Raw genomic sequence first — 24228 nt, forward strand, 5'->3', positions numbered from 1 at the left:
ATTTCCATTCCCACCAATTCCACACACAAAATGCTTCCATCAAATCCCTAGTCACTCACCTAGCATCTTCATCATATATATCCCTATCTCTAGTTAATTCTCTTTTACAGCATATTTCTCCTCCTAGTAATATTATCAACTGCACTACTTATATGTATCTTCTTGATCAGAATATTGGCTGCCATACTGTACTATCTAACCATACCAGCACAAGACTTTCATCACTCCACCATTTCTTTCAACTTCTTACCACATAACTTAACACATCATTATTTAGGCAATCTAACCTCCTTATATTACATAATTCATGCATATTACCTACCTCTACTGCTCCAATTCTCTCCCTATCCTGACCTATGTACTCTTTGAGTTTCACAGTTATAATCAAAGAGAAACAATATACTCCTTCATGAAAGTCTTTTTCCTTGCATGAATCTACTTTCACCTTCAATTTCCCTGGATCTAAACATTATAATATCTACACTCATACACAACATACAGTTCTTAACCAAACAAAATGATCCACAATCTGATTTCCCATCCCTTTCAAAAACATACTTTTATTTGCTTTCACTTCCAGCATCATCTTGCCACCCACATCATCAAACCAGCTCCATCCTGAGACTCCTCCTCTGATTTACCTAACAATAAAGCATCATCTGCATAAAACAATAATGGCAACTTCCATTCTACTTCTCCATGATTACTGTAATAAAATAATCTCACATTACCTAACATATTAATTGTTCCAACAGTATTGGTCTTGATGGTCTTGACTGGGTTGTACATATAATGTGGAGGAGATGCAGGGCTAGCCAAGTGGTAGATCTGATAAATTAAATCATTCAGTATCACATAAAAACATGTAGTGAATGTAAATCATTTAATATCACATAAAAACAAGATGCAGTAAATTTAAGTCATCTAATATATAAAAGCATGAGGTAGTAATTGATAAATTTAGATTTGAGACTCATTTAAACAATATCATGCATTATGAACTATATCTCAAAAAAATGTGACATTTTGTACCAAAAATTTTTGTATTCACACAAAAGGCATCTTTTATATACAAGTTTGCTATTTCCCACATATATACACTCATGTATACTTATGAAAATCCCTCTTTTTAAACCCAGGTTCCTAATCAGCAGTCCTTTTTTGGCACACAACTCTACAAGTTGTTAGCCATTTTCATTCACATCACTGAATACCCTATGCTGCCCATATATACCTTTAACTGCCATATTACCCACTTTTGCAGTAAAATCACTCATCACTAATACCTGATCTCTCTCATTAAAACTGCTGTCACCCACTCGGCTCTTCCCAAAACACTTGCCTCTCTTCCTCATTCTTCTTATGGCCAGGTGCATAAGCACTAATGATCACCCACCTTTGCAATGTGATTAAATGGGATTTCCAGGACAGACTGAAGGTTATAGTTATACCCAATATGTTTATACTATTACATGGTTTAATTGTCGCAATTTGAATTGAACAGGAGGATATGAATGAGTCTCATATGGATATAAGGGATGAAAATCCATTTTAACTATTGAATTTCACTAAGCTACTCCTTCTCCATTCTGAGTTGCTGCACACATCCAAAATGAGAGATGATATATGTTCAGTATCAGAAAGAAGATGAGTATTAGAAGGAAGGGAGAGAAAGTGAATGGAAGTATGTAAAGTAGAATCATCTATTTTTTTATTATTATTTTGCTTTGTCGCTGTCTCCCACGTTTGCGAGGTAGCACAAGGAAACAGACGAAAGAAATGGCCCAACCCACCCCCATACACATGTATATACATAAACGTCCACACACGCAAATTCACATACCTATACATCTCAATGTACACATATATATACACACACAGACACATACATATATACCCACACAATTCACACTGTCTGCCTTTATTCATTCCCATCGCCACCTCGCCACACATGGAATACCATCCCCCTCCCCCCTCATGTGTGCGAGGTAGCGCTAGGAAAAGACAACAAAGGCCACATTCGTTCACACTCAGTCTCTAGCTGTCATGCAATAATGCCCGAAACCACAGCTCCCTTTCCACATCCAGGCCCCACACAACTTTCCATGGTTTACCCCAGACGCTTCACATGCCCTGATTCAATCCACTGACAGCACATCAACCCCGGTATACCACATCGATCCAATTCACTCTATTCCTTGCCCGCCTTTCACCCTCCTGCATGTTCAGGCCCCGATCACTCAAAATCTTTTTCACTCCATCTTTCCACCTCCAATTTGGTCTCCCACTTCTCCTCGTTCCCTCCGCCTCCGACACATATATCCTCTTGGTCAACCTTTCCTCACTCATCCTCTCCATGTGCCCAAACCATTTCAAAACACCTTCTTCTGCTCTCTCAACCACGCTCTTTTTATATCAGAAAATAGTGTTAGAAGTAAAAGAAGGAAGATCATTTATTGTGACTATCTATCTATCTATATCTCTGATACATGTTCCCTTTAGAAACTTCCCGTACAGGGTGGTCACAGCAAAAGTCTCTCCATAACTGAAGAACTCTAAAATGTGATGATATATGTTCAGTATCAGAAAGGAAATGATTATTAGAAGGAAGGGAAGGAAAGTGAGTTGAAGTATGCACAGTGGAACCATCTGCATAACAGAAAATAGGGTTAGAAGTGGAAGAGGGAAGATTAATTACAGAGACTATTTATCTATATCTCTGATAGGTATTCCCTTCAGAAATTCCTTCTACAGGGTGACCATTTCAGTGCTGCATTTTAGCCTTTAGTGCCTCATCCTTAACAGGCTACTGGCAGAGGCTCCTACCTAATTTTCTTCCCAACTACTTCTACCTTATGTAACCACCTAATGTTCCAATCAATCATTTGCAACTACTGCTCCTTCCTAATGTTCCTATCCACTGCTTCTACCTAATGTTCCAGTCTAATATTTCTCCCTACTACTTCTATTTGTTACTCCTACCATTTTGCCAAAAGTCAGGGCTAGCACATAGTACCCAAGGCTGGAAAACTTTAGTTATAAAGAATGAGCTGTGTGAATTAAGTGGTATAAAGTGTTATGTGTGGTACAGAGAGATCTTGTATTTATGGACACAATGCTAACAGTACATGTGTGGATCCAAGGGATGCAACTTAACATTCACTGAAATGCAAGCTCACTATGCAGCTGTCATTAACCCTCCTGACACCCTGGTGAGTAAAACCAGAAATATAACTCCTTGGCATATTGAGACAAGAGAAGGTAATATTACAAAGACCTGAAGAACATCACTGTTGACAGGAAAAGAGGGGAAAGTTGCTCAATGAACAATTACTGCAATGGAATGGCACCAAAAGGAAACTATGCAAAAGGGAACAGATAAAAGCATAAAAATAAAAGGAAGGGATCTTATACAGCAAAGACCTATGCCACACTCTGTCAAATGCTTTTGGGATGTCAAAGGCTATGACAAAAGTTACATCAAAATCCCTGAGAGAGGAAGACCAGAGGTGAGTCACAGACCAGAACAGCTAGCATTCTAATTTCCAGGCTGGTGACCAGAAAGAAGGGAATGGGATTCATAATCATTAAGAAAGTGAAACTTATGGAGAGCTTCAAAGACTTTGGAGAAAACAGAAGCGAGAGCAATAAGGTGAAAGATGTAGAGGTTAAAGCAGTTTCCTTGTTTAGAGACAAGCTGCACAAAAGCATGCTTCCAAGAGGAAGGAAAAGTCTGGGTTTTTAAACAAAAGCAACATAGGCAAGCAAGGATAGCAGCCAACTTTGCAGTACATTTCTTTAGAACTCCTGGAGGTATGCCATTTGGGCAATCTGCCTTGTCCATCTGGAGCTGGAATAGTACTTAGAAGGCTCTACATGAAGAGAAAATAGGATGACATAGATTCAGTTGGAGGCGATGGAGATGGAGGATTAGAAGTGGAATCTTGCCAAGTTGAACTGGAGGAAATTAACTGAAATGAACAGCTTTATCAGTTGAAGAGTTGGCTATACATAGATCAAATTTGAATTAAAGAAGTTAATGTACAAGCTTTACATTAAGGACTAGATAGATTTGTCAGGAGAAGTAATAATCAAAGCAACACACCTTATATGAAGGTGATTTATTTTATGGTTATGCATGTGTTCCATCCCTTGACCAACACCCATCACCAAAGTCCTAACTTCAGTCTACCACAAATCTAGGAAGTAAAACATATGCAACAACATCCATCAACCATAAATAACATAAACCAATCACTAAACTCAGTAATATCCACAGCCATATCAACTGTCCCATCACCAAACACTATACTCTTTGAAGCACTAATTAGAAGTACAACAATCACACATATGACCAGTAAAAATATTAAGCTTTTCCTACCTGATCAACTTCAATGTATAGAGGATTCACAATGTCATGGTGAATGAGTTCAAAGTTCTCATGACCTATCCAGTGTTCCACATTTCTCTTCCTCCCAGTGAAAAAGTTGTCAACCACTATGACTTCATGGCCTTCCATCATCAGTCTATCTACCAAGTGTGAACCAACGAAGCCAGCACCACCTGTTACCTGTCAAAATACCAAGAGTACACACTTAATCAAAAAACAATAAAACATTTCTTTTACCACTTTTTGAATAACATTTTATATCTTTCAAACCACAAAGGTTACTCTGCATGATGCATGTACTGCTGGCTGGATCCTGGATTTTAACATTTAAGGCACACTAAGATTTAAATACTTCAACTTCACACCAACATTTAAAAAGTCAAAGATATACTGCACTTACATAGTGGTGGCTATTCAAATGACTTATAAAACTTCTCAATTATTCAAATCTTGTTTACTTCAATCATCCTAATGAGTTACCTTCTCTCCCTGGGAGTGACAGACATCATACAACTCCTTAAACAAAACAGTACATGCACCTGATAAGAACATCCTAGTTAATTTCTCACATTCTGTTTATTGATTTTTCAACATTTTTGCATACTTCTCACTTTCTTTCTTTACTCCTCAATCAATGATAAATATTACCCTAAAATAATCAGTATATAGATCTCATTTTGACTACTCCATCCAGGGTCAATTCATAGTCTAATTCCTCAATTACTGACGAAAAGGTTACCCTTCAGTTTATAAACTTTCAACTTACCATTTCCTCTCCACTCAGGATTCATTCATAATCCAACTCCTTCCATATTCAACCATTTCACTTCCATATATGCTACACTCATTTCACTTCCATAAACTCAGAAACAAATACTTTTGCCATAAACATATCTATTTTAACGAGTGCCCTATATTAAAATCTTGAGATTCCAACAAAGCAGGCCCAGCTAAGCTGACGTATGACACTTTTTATGTTCCGTTACTTCATTTAATCCTAATCACACACATGTAACTCAAAAGAGCATCTACACATTCATATCATTTCAGCATACTTACCAGGATCCTCTTCCGATCTTTGTAAGTTAGAAATTTGACTTCTGGGTATTTCTTTGGGATTCTGTACTCAATATCTTTCAGTCGTTTTTCCAGCTCTTGAATCTTAAGAAGTGCTTCATCCATATTATCAATCTTATCGATGTTCATGGGTTCCATGAAGGCCACGGAAGAAGATACCTGTACGGGCTTTTCATCTCCATTTTCTGAGTAATGTTGGGCTTTATCACTAACAAAATCTTGCTCCACATCACTTGGTTTCTTTGAGGACACAATAAGTGACCAGTTGAAAATTACTGAGGAAAGAAAACTTATATGAAAACTAAGCATAAACACATTCAACAGTTAATGAGGAGACAGGAATACCCTGGAACATGACTAAAACCACATAAATTCTAAATACAGCATTGATACATAATGAAAATCTGTCAATATCTCATAACTTAAAGGTTAAAGGGTATTATGCTAATATTGTATACTTTTCTTATACAACTTTATTACTGAATTCAGGGCCTTGGTAAATTACCCATTAGTTCTGAAATGACAGTTTTGTGTTTAAAGACTACAGATAATATTGTATAGCATTAACAGTGCTAAATTTTATCCTTTAACATCAAATAAAACAATAAAGAGGAACATGTTTAACAGGGAAAAAGTGGGTTTAATTTTTATAACAATAAGGAGAACACATAAAAAATCAAAAGAACATAATACCTCACTTAACCTCCCGTGCAGTAAAAATTCATACAGTAAAAGAAATATATCAACATTATTTCAGTCTGCTTGTAGGAATCACATGGAATGGCTGCTTGTGAAAAGTTAGCTGGTCTGTCAACTGATATTTGACATTCATCAACAGCAACAGCTGGTGGTCTATCAACTGATATTTAACATTCACGAACAGCAATAGTATTGCTCAATCATGAGTGTGACTGTTTAACACTAACTAGAACATTTAGGTGAGGTTTACAGAATTTCTGAGGAATTTTTATACCTAATTCATACACTTCTAATTAACCCAAGACAAACATACATAACCCTCAGCACTATCACACTATTCATTATTAAGAAAAATATATACAAAGCTCCAAATTACATTCCAAATTTCTTACTGTATGCCCTAAGCTCTATGCTTGCACGGAAACACAAAATCACACCGTATCCAAATTTGATTTTGATGTGGCTAAAGTGGTAATGTACGATGAACTCTTCCCATATGAAATTTTCAGTACATATCAAGATTTATACATATGCCATTACTGATGGGCAAAAATAAGAATCTTAATTTACTAAATCCAGCAAGAGTACTTAGCTTTCTTCTGTCTCCATCCTAAAGTGATGAGTTAAATCAGTCAGACCACTTGATCTTGCCTAACCTTCAATTTTGGCTCTCGAATCCCAGGCCCACACCTCAATAAGAACTATAATCATGAAGCCCTCAACCTATAATTAGTCAGCAGACCCAGTGTTCACATGGTGCTCGGAAAGTAAACTTCATCAGCACGTTACCATTTCATGTGTCAATATATCCATCGGCAAAATAACCACTTTCTTTTAATGTAAGGTAAGGAAAGTTAAATCTGGGCTTCACTGGTTCTAATTTTAATATCCCATATCAAATCCGACACTTTCCCTGATCTTCACAGCCCTTCCCACTATCAACTTATTACTGTAAGAATAAAGCTTTAATTCACACACCGACAATCTTATTTCATTTTCCATATAATTCACTACCAATGCAAACTCATGTCAATATTTCCCTTCGTTAGTTTCAACATAACCTAAAACTACATAAATAATTGCTTTCCGAGCATCACTTAACGTGCTTTGAAGAAAAGCTGTTGCAATCCGGACTTTATTCAAAGAAACATCTTTCAATCAAATAAAGCTGGATTACCTTAGGTTAGCTGACTTTACCCAGAATCACTAATCATTACCAAATCTTCTTGCCTTTTACGAGCTTCACGAAAAAATGTTGGAATTGCTTTGATGACTGCAATGACTTTTCGGACAGAAACAGCAATAAAACGAATAAATTAGCGCAATTAAAGTACCAGTTACTACCCAAAGCATATGAAAAATATGTCCAAAATTCCTGCCCTTGTATAAATAACAAATACTCAAGCTAAAAACAGATTTATATCCACCACTCTCCCGCAGCAGGTCCTCTATGACCTACCTGCTAGAATGAGGGCTATTACAGTGATGGAAGTCAACCAGCGTCTCATGGTAATAATTGTCACCATTCCCGTGCGTGACACGAACGGCAGAGATGAACACAGCCACCCACCACCGTTGCTGGCAAAGAACTGGTCAGGTGGGTGACTTGCGTCAACCTTCCGTTGCTCACGGGGATGTTGTCATACTTGGGAGTACCGCCTCTCGTGAACCACTAACCAAACCTGACTCGAGCTCGTGATTCAGGAAACTAAAACAGCTTCGAACTCTACGTCATTTCGTGTCCTTTTGTATTCTCGTTGTCCCTTCCCAGTGATCACGTAGTTTACTCGACAAACTCGTAGTTCCTGCACAGGAAGGTAGAACCACAGCAAATTTCAGCATGACGTAGGGCCACAGTATCTCATACTCAGTTCTCATAACGTGTAAATGTGGTGAAATCTTATATATGAGAAGCAGCAGTGGAATAATCTGAAGAGGGTGCATATGGGTGCATATAAGCATCTGTACTTTTATAAAATACTTAAAAACTGGAATAAATCGTGTTGCTTATGTTCCCAAAATGATATATCGGCCCCTGTCTCTCATCTATGTCAACATACGGTACAAATCCATTGTACAAACCGTGTTCATGGACAACCCCATATCATGAATGTGAATAGTTTGTGTAGGTATTTTTCTAGCTGAATCATGTGAATTTTCTTATGTAACCGCCACTATACTGTAAATTATATGCCATGTATCCATTGAACCCTAAACTACTTTTTGACCGCTATATCTTTTTGACCGCTATATCTCTCCCAGTTCAGCTTTATCCTGCATTCTACGTCCGAGGTCTGTGTGTTTTTCACAAACATTACCCAGAAGAACCCTGGTAATTTGTACTTCTATGCCCTATGTTTATTCGCTTTCTGATATATCAAAAACATTATTGCTTTTCCTTCTTTCCAGTGGAGCCTACTTTGTCATCCTCTATCCCTACGTCGATACATTCATTATACACACAGTACGCTCGATGTAGTTCTTACCTACATTCACTTGACCCACATGCCCTTCACCAGCGGTATTCCTAAAATGCTGTTTGTACACATAGCCAAATGAATATTCCAAGAATAAAAACAAAAATGAATACTACTACTGAGTTCGAAGTTACCATAAAGTTGTAAGAAATACTTTATCTCATGAATTCTAGCTTCCAGGTGTATCTTATCCCTCACGACAATGGTGACTGGCCGGAGAAGCGCAGGAGCCGTCTGCTCTGAAGGGTACATAGTGTAAGCTTTATCACTCCAGTCGCAGTCAAAATGTTGTTAATGCCTTAACATGTTGAAGAACGCTAGACAAGATTCTTTGTTGCTTCATGATATAATCATATATATTCCAGCATAAGGTATCTTATATTGTTATATAGGATTTTAGAAGTGCAGTGGCACACGACATGGCAATGGAGTGAAGTACGCGACTCTTAAAAGTTTACTTACAGCGATTCTTAACTGCAGTCGCAAATATATTGTTCTTTACAGTCTGAAATGCTCTATCAATCAGTTCAGTCGGCTCTTAATTTGTTCTTTGTAAAGAATATACAAATTTTTTTTTTTTTTAAAGACGTGTGTTCCGCTGCTCCTGCTTGTGGGAATTATCATCTTTCCTTTCATATGGCAGTGTCATGCCTGAGGTTGAAATTACTGTGAAGGTAGTGTCTAATTCATTTCGCCATTGCAAATGACCTAGATAACCTTTCGCTGGGAATGATGCACTTGGTTAGTATGAATACTATAATATATATATATATATATATATATATATATATATATATATATATATATATATATATATATATATATATATCCTTTGGAAATCATCTGGCCATTAAAGCTGGCCAATCACGAATCTCTATAGGCTAAAAGAATATTGAATGCTAGACATGGTGATAGAGGTCTGGTTAACCTCGATATCACAAGATTTGCGTAATGGGAGACAGCGCTCGTGAGAGAGTTGGGATTGTCTTTCATTCATGGAATAGCCTTTCATGTAACAACAGTGATTCGGAAAGTTTCGAGACACAAACGAAACTAGAAAAATTAATATGTTAATGTCTCTCACGGTCTTCCTTTGTGAGGTTACTCTTGGTACTTTCAGAACTTCGTTTCTTATTAGCTAAATCGTGACTTTTTTTCCCATAAAAACTCTCGGGTGAAGGTTCACCAAATACGAATTTGGATGAAGGCAAGTATAACGCTAATTGCTGACACCTCTAGTGAAATACGAGTTTGCAGTTCCGCAGACTTGTGCTTTCTTGTATGAAATGTGGGTTGGTTCGTTGTAGAATTCTTTTCTTTGTGATATAAGGCGTAGTAAGTCCGTGTATTCTTTTGTTTGTGATAATTGAGTTGTATACACATAAGACTTCTTGCATAAACGTCGCTTGTAAATCTATAAGAGTTTTTGTGAAAGAAGTGGATTACAAATCCGTAGACGATTTTGTTTGTGAAATGTGGCTTCTTTGTCTGTAGACTCATGACTGTGTCATTACCTATTTGTTCGGTACATGGAGACAGTTCTGCCCTCGTGGGGCTTCATATCTTGAACAGTCTATACCATCAAGTAGCAAATCAGACATTTGTATGCTGACAACATCTACACCTTCAGCTCTTTCAGAACTTTCAGTCGAACGGATTTAAAAGCGGCTATGCAGTGATCAAGTCACCCCCAACTTTATTCTCCATGGTGGGCAAATCTGTAGCCTGACTTTCACTGCGTGTCACCCCACTTGATTTAGATAACTTAGTTTCTCTTTTCGAGACTCTCTTGATGAAGCACTTGTACATCTATAAAGTGCGATGAACAGATTTGAGAAGCGTACCTATAGTATGTGGCTAAGGTTATAAATATTGTTGTGGCTTATGTCTGTATGCCAGGGGTAATGGCAACACCAAGTAGCTAGAAGCAGCAATTCTCACATATGAGGAACATTGAGTTTTGATACTTACAAGAAACTATACATAAAGTGCAAGCGTATACGGTCTTAATCTTCCACACCTGAAGAAGTTTCAGAATATTTCAATTGGTGGATGCAAAATGATGTTGTCGACCTTCAATACCCAGACGGTCATTGAGCCTAATGACTAAAAGCCAACCAACCGACCAACATTCATCTTTATCTGTCCTGCTAACCCGTGTTGCATGTTCTCTTAGAATGCAACGGTCAGAGTCTGTTATAACCGTCAAAATCTGCCATGTGGCCAGATCATTGCGTGACGTGTCACTTCCAGGATGAATGTGTCATCATAAAAACACGTAGCGTCTCTGGGAAACTCATGAGTGACCTAGTGGACAGCACTATTTCTCTCCTGTTCCTAGGGATATATATATATATATATATATATATATATATATATATATATATATATATATATATACATATATATATATATATATATTTCTTTCTTTTAAACTATTTGCCATTTCCCGCGTTAGCGAGGTAGCGTTAAGAACAGAGGACTGGGCCTTTTTTGGAATATCCTCCCCTGGCCCCCTCTGTTCCTTCTTTTGGAAAATTAAAAAAAAAAAAAAAACGAGAGGGGAGGATTTCCAGCCCCCTGCTCCCTCCCCTTTTAGTCGCCTTCTACGACACGCAGGGAATACGTGGGAAGTATTCTTAATCCCCTATCCCCAGGGATAAATATATATATATATATATATATATATATATATATATATATATATATATATATATATATATATATATATATATATACGAACATAGTGCCTAGAAACGCGCACCTTCATACAACATACAAACCTCCAACAGCCAGGATCGATCCGGGACCCCTGTGCCCACAGCCTAGCGGTTACTATTCCCGCCTCTTGCACGGGGGTCCCGGGTTCGATCCTGGCTGTAGGAGGTTTGTATGATATATATATATATATATATATATATATATATATACATACATCATTCATTCTTTATACTTCGTCGCTGTTTCCCGCGTTAGCGATGCAGCGCAAAGAAACACGAAAGAATGGCCCTACCCACTCACAAGCACACGCACATATACATACCTATACATCTCAACGTATACATATATATACACACACAGACATATACATATATACACATGTACATGATTCATACTGTCTGCCTTTATTCATTCTCGTCGCTACCTCGCCACACATGAAATAACAACCCCCTCCCCCCGCATGTGCGTGAGGTAGCGCTAGGAAAAGACAACAAAGGCCACATTCGTTCACACTCAGTCTCTAGCTGTCATATATATTTATATATATATATATATATATATATATATATATATATATATATATATATATATATATATATATATATATATATATATTTCTTTTTTCATACTGTTCGCCATTTCCCGCGTTAGCGAGGTAGCGTTAAAAACAGACGACCGGACCTTTGAGGGAATATCCTCACCTGGCCCCCTTCTCTATTCCTTCTTTTGAAAAAAAAAAAAAAAAAAACGAGAGGGGAGGATTTCTAGCCCCCCGCTCCCTTCCCTTTTAGTCGCCTTCTACGACACGCAGGGAATACGTGGGACGTATTCTTTCTCCCCTATCCCCAGGGATTCTTTCTTTTCTTTCATACTATTCACCATTTCCCGCGTTAGTGAGGTAGCGTCAAGAACAGAGGACTGGGCCTTAGAGGGGATATCCGCACCTGGCCCGCTTCTCTGTTCCTTCTAAAAATATATATATATATATATATATATATATATATATATATATATATATATATATATATATATATATATATATATATTTTACTTTGTCGCTGTCTCCCGCGTTAGCGAGAGGTAGCGCAAGGAAACAGACGAAGGAATAGCCCAATCCACCCACATACACATATATATATATACACGTCCACATACGCAAATATACATACCTAAACATCTCAACGTATACATATACATACATACATATGCATATATAAACATGTACATAATTCATACTGTATGCTTTTATTGATTCCCATCGCCACCCCACCACACATGAAATAACAACCCCTTCCCCGGCATGTGCACGAGGTAACGCTAGGAAAAGACAACAAAGGTCACATGCGTTCACACAGTATCTAGCTGTCATGTATAATGCACCGAAACCACAGCTCCTTTTCCACATCAAGGCCCCACAGAACTTTCCATGGTTTACCCCAGATGCTTCACATGCCCTGGTTCAATCCATTGACAGCACGTCGACCCCGGTATACCACATCGTTCCAATTCACTCTATTCCTTGCACGCCTTTCACCCTCCTGCATGTTCAGGCCCCGATCACTCAGAATCTTTTTCACTCCATCTTTCCACCTCCAATTTGGTCTCCCACTTCTCGTTCCCTTCACCTCTGACACATATATCCTCTTGGTCAATCTTTCCTCAATCATTCTCTCCATGTGACCAAACCATTTCAAAACACCCTCTTCTGCTCTCTCAACCACACTCTTTTTATTACCAAACATCTCTCTTACTCTTTCATCACTTACTCAATCAAACCACCTCACACCACATATTGTCCTCAAACATCTCATTTCCAGCACATCCACCCTCCTGCGCACAACTCTATTCATAGCCAACGCCTCGCAACCATATAACATTGTTGGCACCACTATTCCTTCAAACATACCCACTTTTGCTTGCCGAGATAATGTTCTCGATTTCCACACATTCTTCAACGCTCCCAGAACTTTCGACCCCTCCCCCACCCTATGATTCACTTCCGCCTCCATGGTTCCATCCGCTGCCAAATCCACTCCCAGATATCTAAAGCACTTCACTTCCTCCAGTTTTTCTCCATTCAAACTTACCTCCCAATTGACTTGTCCCTCAACCCTACTGTACCTAATAACCTTGCTCTTATTCACACTTACTCTCAGCTCTCTTCTTTCACTCACTTTACCAAACTGTCACCAGCTTCTGCAGTTTTTCACACGAATCAGCCACCAGCGCTGTATTATCAGCGAACAACAACTGACTCACTTCCCAAGCTCTCTCATCCACAACAGACTGCATACTTGCCCCTCTTTCCAAGACTCTTGCATTCACCTCCCTAGCAACCCCATCCATAAACAAATTAAACAACCATGGAGACATCACACACCCCTGCCGCAAACCAACATTCACTGAAAAACCAATCACTTTCCTCTCTTCCTACACGTACTCATGTCTTACATCCCTGATAAAAACTTTTCACTGTTTCTAACAATTTGCCTCCCACGCCATATATTCTTAATACCTTCCACAAAGCATCTCTATCAACTCTATTATATGCCTTCTCCAGATCCATAAAGGCTACATATAAATCCATTTGCTCTTCGAAGTATTTCTCACATAGATTCTTCAAAGCAAACACTTGATCCACACATCCTCTACCACTTCTGAAACCACACTGGTCTTCCCCAATCTGATGCTCTGTACATGCCTTCACCCTCTCAATCGATACTCTCCCATATGATTTACCAGGAATACTCAACAAACTTATAACTCTGTAATTTGAGCACTCACTTTTATCCTCTTTGCCTTTGTACAATGGCACTATGCAAGCATTCCGCCAATCCTCAGGCACCTCACCATGAGTCATACATACATTAAATAACCTCACCAACCAGTCAACAATACAGTCACCCCCTTTTTTTGATAAATTCCACTGCAATACCATCCAAACCCGCTGCCTTGTCGGCTTTCATCTTCCGCAAAGCTTTTACTACCTCTTCTCTGTTTACCAAATCATTTTCCCTAACCCTCTCACTTTGCACAACACCTCGACCAAAATACCCTATATCTGCCACTCTATCATCAAACACATTCAACAAACTTTCAAAATACTCACTCCATCTACTCACATCACCACTACTTGTTATTACCTCCCCATTAGCCCCCTTCACTTAAGTTCCCATTTGTTCCCTTGTCTTAAGCACTTTATTTACCTCTTTCCAAAACATCTTTTTATTCTCCCTAAAATTTAATGATACTCTCTCACCCTAACTCTCATTTGCCCCTTTTTTTTTCACATCTTGCACCTTTCTCTTGACCTCCTGCCTCTTTCTTTTATACATCCACTCATTTGCATCATTTCCCTGCAAAAATCGTCCAAATGCCTCTCTCTTCTCTTTCACTAATAATCTTACTTCTTCATCCCACCACTCACTACCCTTTCTGATCTGACCACCTCCCACGTTCTCATGCCACAAGCATCCCTTGCGCAAGCCATCACTGCTTCCCTAAATACATCCCATTCCTCCCTCACTCCCCTTACGTCCTTTGTTCTCACCTTTTTCCATTCTGTACTCAGTCTCTCCTGGTACTTCCTCACACAAGTCTCCTTCCCAAGCTCACTTACTCTCACCACTCTCTTCACCCCAACATTCTCTCTTCTTTTCTGAAAACCTCTACAAATCTTCACCTTCGCCTCCACAAGATAATGATAAGACATCCCTCCAGTTGCACCTCTCAGCACATTAACATCCAAAAGTCTCTCTTTCGCGCGCCTATCAATTAACACGTAATCCAATAACGCTCTCTGGCCATCCCTCCTACTTACATACGTATACTTATGTATATCTCTATTTTTAAACCAGGTATTCCCAATCAACAGGCCTTTTTCAGCGCATAAATCTACAATTTCTTCACCATTTCCATTTACAACACTGACCACCCCATGTACACCAATTATTCCCTCAACTGCCACATTACTCACCTTTGCATTCAGATAATCCATCACTATAACCCGGTCTCGTGCATCAAAACTACTAACACACTCAGCTGCTCCCAAAACACTTGCCTCTCATGATCTTTCTTCTCATGCCCAGGTGCATATGCACCAATAATCACCAGTCTCTGTCCATCCACTTTCAGTTTTACCCATATCAATCTAGAGTTTACTTTCTTACTCTATCACATACTCCCACAACTCCTGTTTCAGGAGTACTGAGTGCTACTCCTTCCATTGCTCTTGTCCTCTCACTAACCCCTGACTTTATCCCAAGATATTCCCAAACCACTCCTTCCCTTTACACTTGAGCTTCGTTTAACTCAGATCCAAAAGATCCAGGTTCCTTTCCTCAAACATACTACCTATCTCTCCTTTTTTCTCATCTTGGTTATATCCACATACTTTTAGACACCCCAATCTGAGCCTTCGAGGAGGATGAGCACTCCCCGCATGACTCCTTCTGTTTCCCCTTTTAGAAAGTTAAAATACGAGAGGGTTTCCAGCCCTCCGCTCCCGTCCCCTTTAGTCGCCTTCTACGACACGTGAGGAATGCGTGGGAAGTATTCTTTCACCCCTATCCCCAAGGATAACATATATATATATATATATATATATATATATATATATATATATATATATATATATATATGTGTGTGTGTGTGTGTGTGTGTGTGTGATTATCGTCGAGCGTATAAAACTACTAAGTACATGAAACTTCACTGAAGTAACGGTATCCAGGTGTTGTCGGTGTAGCGGCCGAACCTGCCATTTAAGAACAAAAATATAACTTGTGTGCCAGGATCGGCCGGGTGCTGTAGAGTTGCCAACGTTCATATTTATAGAAATGCGAGACATCCAATACCATTAAGTGGACCGAAACCAGAACACAAAATTGAACTCCGGCATTTAACTCATTCATATCATTAACAAAAAAAAAGCTATGATTCAAATGCATTTGTTTCTCATTTCTTGTATGATTCATTCATACTTTCTTTCCTCTATTTCCCTAGTAAAGGATGCTTGTTCCTCTATATTCAAGTACAAGAAAGGCTATTATCAAGAGATTGTTTTGGCAGAAGGCTCTCCTCTGTGAAACGTTCTGTTACAAACAAGTGGAGTCCGTGTAACAGTTCATGCACACATTATCTACACAGTTTTACATCAAGATAATCTTTTAAATCATTGCAAGAGACACACGTACAATTTGGGGGGCAAAACCTAGAAATGCAGGCCGCTGCCGCACACTGCGGGAGGGTTGGCAACCAAGACACCAGGAACACTATATATTAACTCTCTCTCTCTCTCTCTCTCTCTCTCTCTCTCTCTCTCTCTATATATATATATATATATATATATATATATATATATATATATACATATATATATATATATATATATGTATATATATATATATATATATATATATATATATATATATATATATATATATATATATATATATGGCGGCGGAATGAATGGAGGCAGCATGTATGAGTATGTACATGTGTATATATGTCTGTGTGTATATGTATGTATACGTAGAAATGTATAGGTATGTATATGTACGTGTGCAGGCGTTTATGTATATACATGTGTACTGGGTGGGTTGGGCCATTCTTTCGTCAACTTCTTTGCGCTACCTCGCTAATGCGAGAGACAGCGACAAAGTAAAATAATATATATATATATATATATATATATATATATATATATATATATATATATATATATATATATAATCCCCGGGGATAGGGGAGAAAGAATACTGCCCGCGTGTTCCTTGCGTGTCGTAAAATGCGACTAAAATGGGTGAGGGCGGGTGGCTGGACAACCTCCCCTCCTGTTCTACTTTTTCGAAAATAGGAAACAGAGAAGGGGACCAAGCGAGGAATTTTTCCCTCTTAGGCTCAGTCTCTAGCTGTCATGTATAATGCACCGAAACTACAGCTCCCTATCCACATCTAGACCCCACAGACGTTTCCAGACGTTTCACTGGTGCGCGTCATATAGTACATTCAAAAAAGAAAGAAAAAAACATGACACGTTCCCAAGCGCACTTTCGTGTAATGATCACATCATCAGGGGAGATATAGTCAGATGGTATTCAAGGAAGAGACGTAGCTAAGACACCATTGGTAAACAAGCGTTTTCGGATGGTGGCGTCCGGGTAGGTATGTTCTGGTCTGGCATCATGCCTGTCAAAAAATTATTAGCATCTGGACAAGAAAGGAAACTGTTTACAAATTTTGCCTACAATAAAACTATCCGATTTGTATAGACCTTCACTAATACTAATGTTAATATCCTTTGAGTATCTAATAATATAAAATTCAATGATATTTCTCGTGGTAAATGAGTTACGGTTAATAACTGTATATGAGAAAAAAAAACTTGGAAAACCCAGGGTACATGGAACATAGATAGTAAGGGAAAACACTATAAGAGATACAAATTAACATTGTCATGACGGGTAGTATGAGCTACGACCTAAATACAAAACATGGATGCAGAACTATAGAAAAACTTACAGTAGAGGAAACGCAGAAGAACAGCCTACAGAAAACGGATAATTTTGCACAACTGATGTTTGAGCACCCACCTAATGGCAGAATGATATTGAGAAAATGAAAAAAACATAAAAAAAATCAATAACTCTAATTATGATGTTATATTCACTTCTATGTGCAATAGATAAAACATCTCTACAGAAGGCCCATCAACCAAAGTAAATGCATGAACGAAGTAAGTGAACGCACTCAGGATTACGAGTGTCATTCATGAACGGAGTAAGTGAATGCACTCAGGATTACGTGTGTAATTCATGCACGAAGTAAGTGAATGCACTCAGGATTACGTGTGTAATTCATGCACGAAGTAAGTGAATGCACTCAGGATTACGTGTGTAATTCGTGCTTACGTGAGAAGAATGATAAAGGTGTGCTCAGCCTAGCAACTCCTACACCAAGAACTCCAACGTGTCGGGCAAATGTTCATTAACAATGGATATCCAAATACTGAATTTGATCCCATTGTGACCAACATGCTAGAGCAACATATCGTTTCAAATAACCTCAACGTACAAGGCGATTGATGAAGACAAGGATATCAGCCCAATGATGTACTACAATAATCCGAAAGCATATTCGCTCGTAATGAACAACTATATGGTAGGTCGCTCTGAAAGTCTGAATCGTACCGATGTGGTATATGAGTACCGATGCAATATCGAGGACTGTCAGCACCACCACATAAATTACATCGGACATACGACCTGCACCCTGAGCCTCCGCCTCTCGCTCCACTGGCATCGAACAACATCATGAATAAGAGCATGGAACGAGACTAACGAGGGAGATTATCGTGAATAACACCAAAATCATTACTAGTTGCAGCGATCCGAGGAGACAACATATATTAGAAGCCATTCACATTTGAGAGAAAGCACCTGTTATAAACACCCAGACAAACATGACCAGCGTCATACAGCTCTCTGACGGTCCGTCAATGAGACGTAGACCTAACGCCGTTTTAGAACGGGGGGGGGGGGGGGGGGGGGGGGGGGGGGGGGGGGGGGGGGCACGTCACTGACCCGCCACAAGCTACCAGTCCACCATTTCAGGACAGGGGGAATGTTTCACTGCCCGTCCAGTCATGGGTAACGCAAGTCAGAGAGAAAATCAAACGAGTCCAACCTGACCTCAGCGCCACACTCGGACAATAACGGTCTCGCTTTGTCCAACTTAGTGTATTTAGTAATGGACTGTCTATATTCCTAACCCGTTTAAGGTTGTTCGTCTGTGTTTCCTTTACTGTAAGTTTTTCTAAAGTTCTGTATCCATATTTTGTGTTTAGTTCGTAGCAAACACTGCCCGCCATTGCATTGTTAAACTGTATCGCTTATATAGTGTTTTCCCTTACTTTTTATGTTTTAAGTACCCTGGGTTTTCTGAGTTTCTTTCCTATATATACATATATATATATATATATATATATATATATATATATATATATATATATATATATATATATATATGAGTTCTATATTTCAAAACCAGGTTTTGTGACGTAGTTTCCGAGATAATGTTCTCGACTTCCTCACATTCTTCAACCCTCCCAGAACTTTCGCCCCCTCCCTCACCCTATAATTCACTTCCGCTTCCATGGTTCCATCCGCTGCCAAATCCACTCCCAGATATCTAAAACAATTTACTTCCTCCAGTTTTTCTCCACTTTACCAAACTGTCACCAGATTCTGCAGTTTCTCACACGAATCAGCCACCAGCGCTGTATCATCAGCGAACAAAAATTGACACTTCCCAAACCCTCTCATCCAGCACAGACTGCATACTTGCCCTCTCTCCAAAACACTTGCATTCACCTCCCTAACAACCCCACCCATAAACAAATTTAACAACCATGAAGACATCATGCACCCCTGCCGCAGACCGACATTTACTGGGAACCAATCACTTTCCTCTCTTCCTACTAGTACACATGCCTCACATCCTTGATAGATAGCTTTTCACTGTTTCTAGCAATTTACCAAAAACACTATATAGTCTTAATACCTTCCACAAAGCATCTCTGTCAACCCTATCACATGCCTTCTCCAGATCCATAAATGCTACATACATATCCATCTGTTTCTCCAAGTATTTCTCACATTTATTTTTCAAGGCAAACTCCTGATCCATAAATCCTCTACCAATTCTGAAACCACACTGCTCTTCCCCAATCTGATGCTCTGTACATGCCTTCACCCTCTCAATCAATACCCTCCCATATGATTTAACAGTAATACTCAACAAAGTTAATTCTGAGGTGAGTTTGAATGGAGAAAAACAGGAGAAAGTGAAGTGTTTCAGATATCTGGGAGTGGATTTGGCAGCGGATGGAACCATGGAAGCGGGTGAGTCACATGGTGGGGGAGGGGGCGAAAGTTCTAGGAGCGTTGAAAAATGTGTGGAAGGCGAGAGCATTATCTCGGAAAGCAAAAATGGGTATATTTGAAGGAATAGTGGTTCCAACAATGTTACATGGTTGCGAGGAGTGGGCTATAGATAGGGTTGTGCGAAGGAGGATGGATGAGTTGGAAATGAGATGTTTGAGGACAATATGTGGTGTGAGGTGGTTTGATCGAGTAAGTAATGAAATGTGTGGTAATAAAAAAGTGTGGTTGAGAGAGCAGAAGAGGGTGTTTTGAAATGGTTTGGTCACATGGAGAGAATGAGTGAGGAAAGATTGACAAAGAGGATATGTGTGTCAGAGGTGGAGGGAACGCGGAGAAGTGGGACACCAAATTGGAGGTGGAAAGATGGAGTGAAAAAGATTTTGAGTGATCGCGGCCTGAACATGCAGGAGGGTGAAAGGCGTGCAAGGAATAGAGTGGATTGGAACGATATTGTATACCGGGGTCGACGTGCTGTCAATGGATTGAACCAGGGCATGTGAAGCGTCTGGGGTAAACCATATAAAGTTCTGTAGGGCCTGGATGTGGAAAAGGAGCTGTGGTTTCGGTGTATTATTACATGACAGCTAGAGACTGATTGTGAACGAATGGGGCCTTTGTTGTCTTTTCCTAGCGCTACCTCGCACACATGAGGGGGACGGTTTATTTCATTTGTGACGGAGTGGCGATGGGGATGAATAGAGGCAGACAGTATGAATTATGTACATGTGTATATATGTATGTCTGTGTGTGTATATATATGTATACGTTGAGATGTATAGGTATGTATATTTGCGTGTGTGGACGTGTATGTATATACATGTGTATGTGGGTGGGTTGGGCCATTCTTTCATTCTTTCGTCTGTTTCCTTGAGCTACCTCGCTAACGCGGGAAACGGCGACAAAGTAATATATATATATATATATATATATATATATATATATATATATATATATATATAATGTAAATTTTACTGAACATACTTTGCACAACAGAACACAAGTGTTGTGACACAGGTGGTTTTTCAACCCGGTGAATCACCCAACCTACGCCCCCCAACCCCTACAACTCCAGCATCATCACAGTACTCTAATACCTCCATCCCCCACCCCCTCCACCCAGCCTCCCCGCACCTGTATTCCCTCACTGTCCCACCCGGAACTTTACTGTTATACACCACGTGGCACGCAACGCCAAGGGCCCAGTACAACACGTGGCACGCACCCCTAACACCCCACGTGGCACGCACCCCCAATACCCCACGTGGCACGCATCCCCAACGAGCCGACACGCCACACTCAACCCCCGCCACCATTTACCCCCGCAGCTGATGTATTGTCTGCCGTCAAAATATATTATTCTTGTCGCTTGTTTCTCTGCTCCGTACGCATTCGGCAAATACAGAGTATAAAATATCAATTGATAATTACTGCATGTATGACTCTATTAAACGAGATCGTTATATTATAACAACAAATGTAGCGAATATCCATAATGATTCCTCGAAATTTTCTTCGCAATTGTGTACAAATAGTTGTCCAAAGGCTTTACAGAGTTGTTTACCGGCAGACTGTCCGTTTCGACGTGAGATATAAATGGCCATGTTTTCCTGTAGAAGGTCCTTGACCCTAAGCTGATCCGATATTTGTAACCCTATTTTTCCTCGTATCATTATCCGCTTCGTTGAGATCCTAATCCACACGCTATCTCTCACGACAATCTCTAAGTTAGGTTCTAACTAGCCACATCTTTCATACACACCATCTCTCTCATCTACGATCCCTCTCACCTACAGTCTTTCACATACGATCAATCTGACGAAAACAGAATTACCGACGCGTATCCACAACGAGAGTTTGCCTATAATTATGGCTAGGACGGAGGAAGGGTCTGAATGTGGAACAGCAGTGTATAACAGTTACCCCCCTCCTCCACCACGAGAGCGGCCACACCACCTCCCTACAACGAGTTGAACTTTCATATGCTGCGGCAGGTTGAATGAACTCCTGTGAGCAGAGTTTTACACTTTATTTTCGTATCTTGGACGGATAGCTCACCTTTCTGTCTTTATGGACGACACACACTTGACCGCGACAGGACTGAGGATGCATGTACAGAATAATGAGCTTCCTATCAAACAGCATCAACTATCATTCGTAAAAAAAAAAAAAAAAAAGTTTAGATCCTAACCTTTCCAGCGCCGACTATAGCCATCATGCCACTCCTCCCCTCTCGTGGTTACACACGGTACCATGAGTGACCTTGACACCAAAATAACGTTCGGTATTCATAACGTATGGGTGGTCGCCATACTCGATTGGTCGAATCATTTAGGTGGTCTGAGAGGGAAAATATCGAGACTAGAGGGTTTCACTGTAAATATGTATTTTGGTTCGATTTCCAAATACAAATGATACACACTACATACCACAAACGTTAAAATGAGTTAAAATACCTTGCATTAGTCTATTCGAGTTTGTATAAGGTAGATATGCTGAATAGCAATATTTTGATAACACTCGATTAATTAAATGTCTCTCAAAACAAGCAAATTATTACTTCTTGCCTGGGGTAAACAATCAAGCTCAAGTACAATTGTTGCCAAGACTGGCGAGGCAGAGGCAAGAAGTGGTCGTATGTAACGGTACCCACATGTCTATTACGTATATATGATATTGAATAGCTGGCCAACGTAGACATTCCATTGTGATCTGCATAGAGGTAACTGTACTATATATGTTAATGACACCATGTAGTCGTTCATATTTCACCCCGAACACAGAACCTATATAGTTGGCATTTACGATGTTCTAGATAATAAGGTTATTTGGTCTGCTGGTGGACACACACACACACACACACACATATATATATATATATATATATATATATATATATATATATATATATATATATATATATATTCTTTCTTTCTTTCAAACTATTCGCCATTTCCCGCATTAGCGAGGTAGCGTTAAGAACAGAGGACTGGGCCTTGAGGGAATACCCTCACCTGGCCCAATTCTCTGTTCCTTCTTTTGGAAAATTAAAAAAAAAAAGAGAGGGGAGGATTTCCAGCCCCCCGCTCCCTCCCCTTTTAGTCGCCTTCTACGACACGCAGGGAATACGTGGGAAGTATTCTTTCTCCCCTATCCCCAGGGATAAATATATATATATATATATATATATATATATATATATATATATATATATATATATATATATATATATATATATATATATATATATATATATATATATGCTTTAAACTGGGCTCCTGGCCTCTTGGACCATCATTGTTTTCACATACCTTTTTTTCTGCGTTTCACTATCTCTCTCACCCACGATCCCTCGTGTACAACCTCCTCCACTGACGATAACTTAACCAACCCGTGACATGTCGCCCCTGTAATTTTCACACAAATGCATCTCTAATCCTTGATAATTGTGATTTCCCATTACTTAGCATATTTCAACCCCAGCATCTCTTACTTATATTTTTTGACAGTTATTAAGACACGATATTTTTTACTTATTTCTCTTACTAATTTCTCAGCTAGGACTTCTAACCCTCCGCCCCATAGTCACGATCCCTCATTAACATCAACTCACCCAACAGATGGTACATGAGAAGTGCGTCTGGTAAGACGAGACAGTTACACGTCACGGTGGAGTCGACTCAGGTGAGCGTGGCAGGCGCCTCCCCCGCACACAACCGGCTCACGCGCCACAAAAACACGACAGTCAAGGTGATACAACATGCTGGTGCTGATGTTGGTGATGCTGCTGGCGCGGAAGTTGGTGTGTTGGTGAGGCTACTAGCGCTAACGTTGGCGCTGTGATGCTACTAGCAATGATGTTGGTGATGCAACTAGCGTTAACATTGGTGTTGGTGACGCTACTTAGCGCTGATGTTGGTGCTGG

General features: G+C 39.5%; 2 protein-coding genes across 4 annotated transcripts in view; both read right to left on the reverse strand.

Moving 5' to 3' along the window:
• LOC139762322 (DNA repair protein XRCC3-like) overlaps positions 1–24228 on the reverse strand; it is a 214418-nt gene that overhangs the window by 166607 nt on the left and 23583 nt on the right. The gene's annotated exons all lie outside the window — the stretch shown is intronic.
• The window catches only part of Uxs (UDP-xylose synthase), a 49061-nt gene that overhangs the window by 22384 nt on the left and 2449 nt on the right, over positions 1–24228 (reverse strand). Inside the window, exons 1-4 of one of the 3 annotated variants that reach the window (XM_071686959.1) lie at positions 7626–7870; positions 5450–5742; positions 4382–4570; positions 732–828 (exon numbers count right to left, since the gene is read on the reverse strand). In XM_071686959.1, coding sequence (XP_071543060.1) covers positions 732–828; positions 4382–4570; positions 5450–5742; positions 7626–7692 — 646 coding nt within the window. In that variant the 5' untranslated portion in view covers positions 7693–7870. Of the gene's footprint in view, positions 1–731; positions 829–4381; positions 4571–5449; positions 5743–7625; positions 7871–24228 lie in introns of those variants that run through there. The other 2 variants (XM_071686958.1, XM_071686960.1) reach the window with 2 other exon arrangements.

The sequence above is a fragment of the Panulirus ornatus genome, chromosome 43, assembly GCF_036320965.1.
Source record: "Panulirus ornatus isolate Po-2019 chromosome 43, ASM3632096v1, whole genome shotgun sequence".
NCBI lineage: Eukaryota > Metazoa > Arthropoda > Malacostraca > Decapoda > Palinuridae > Panulirus > Panulirus ornatus.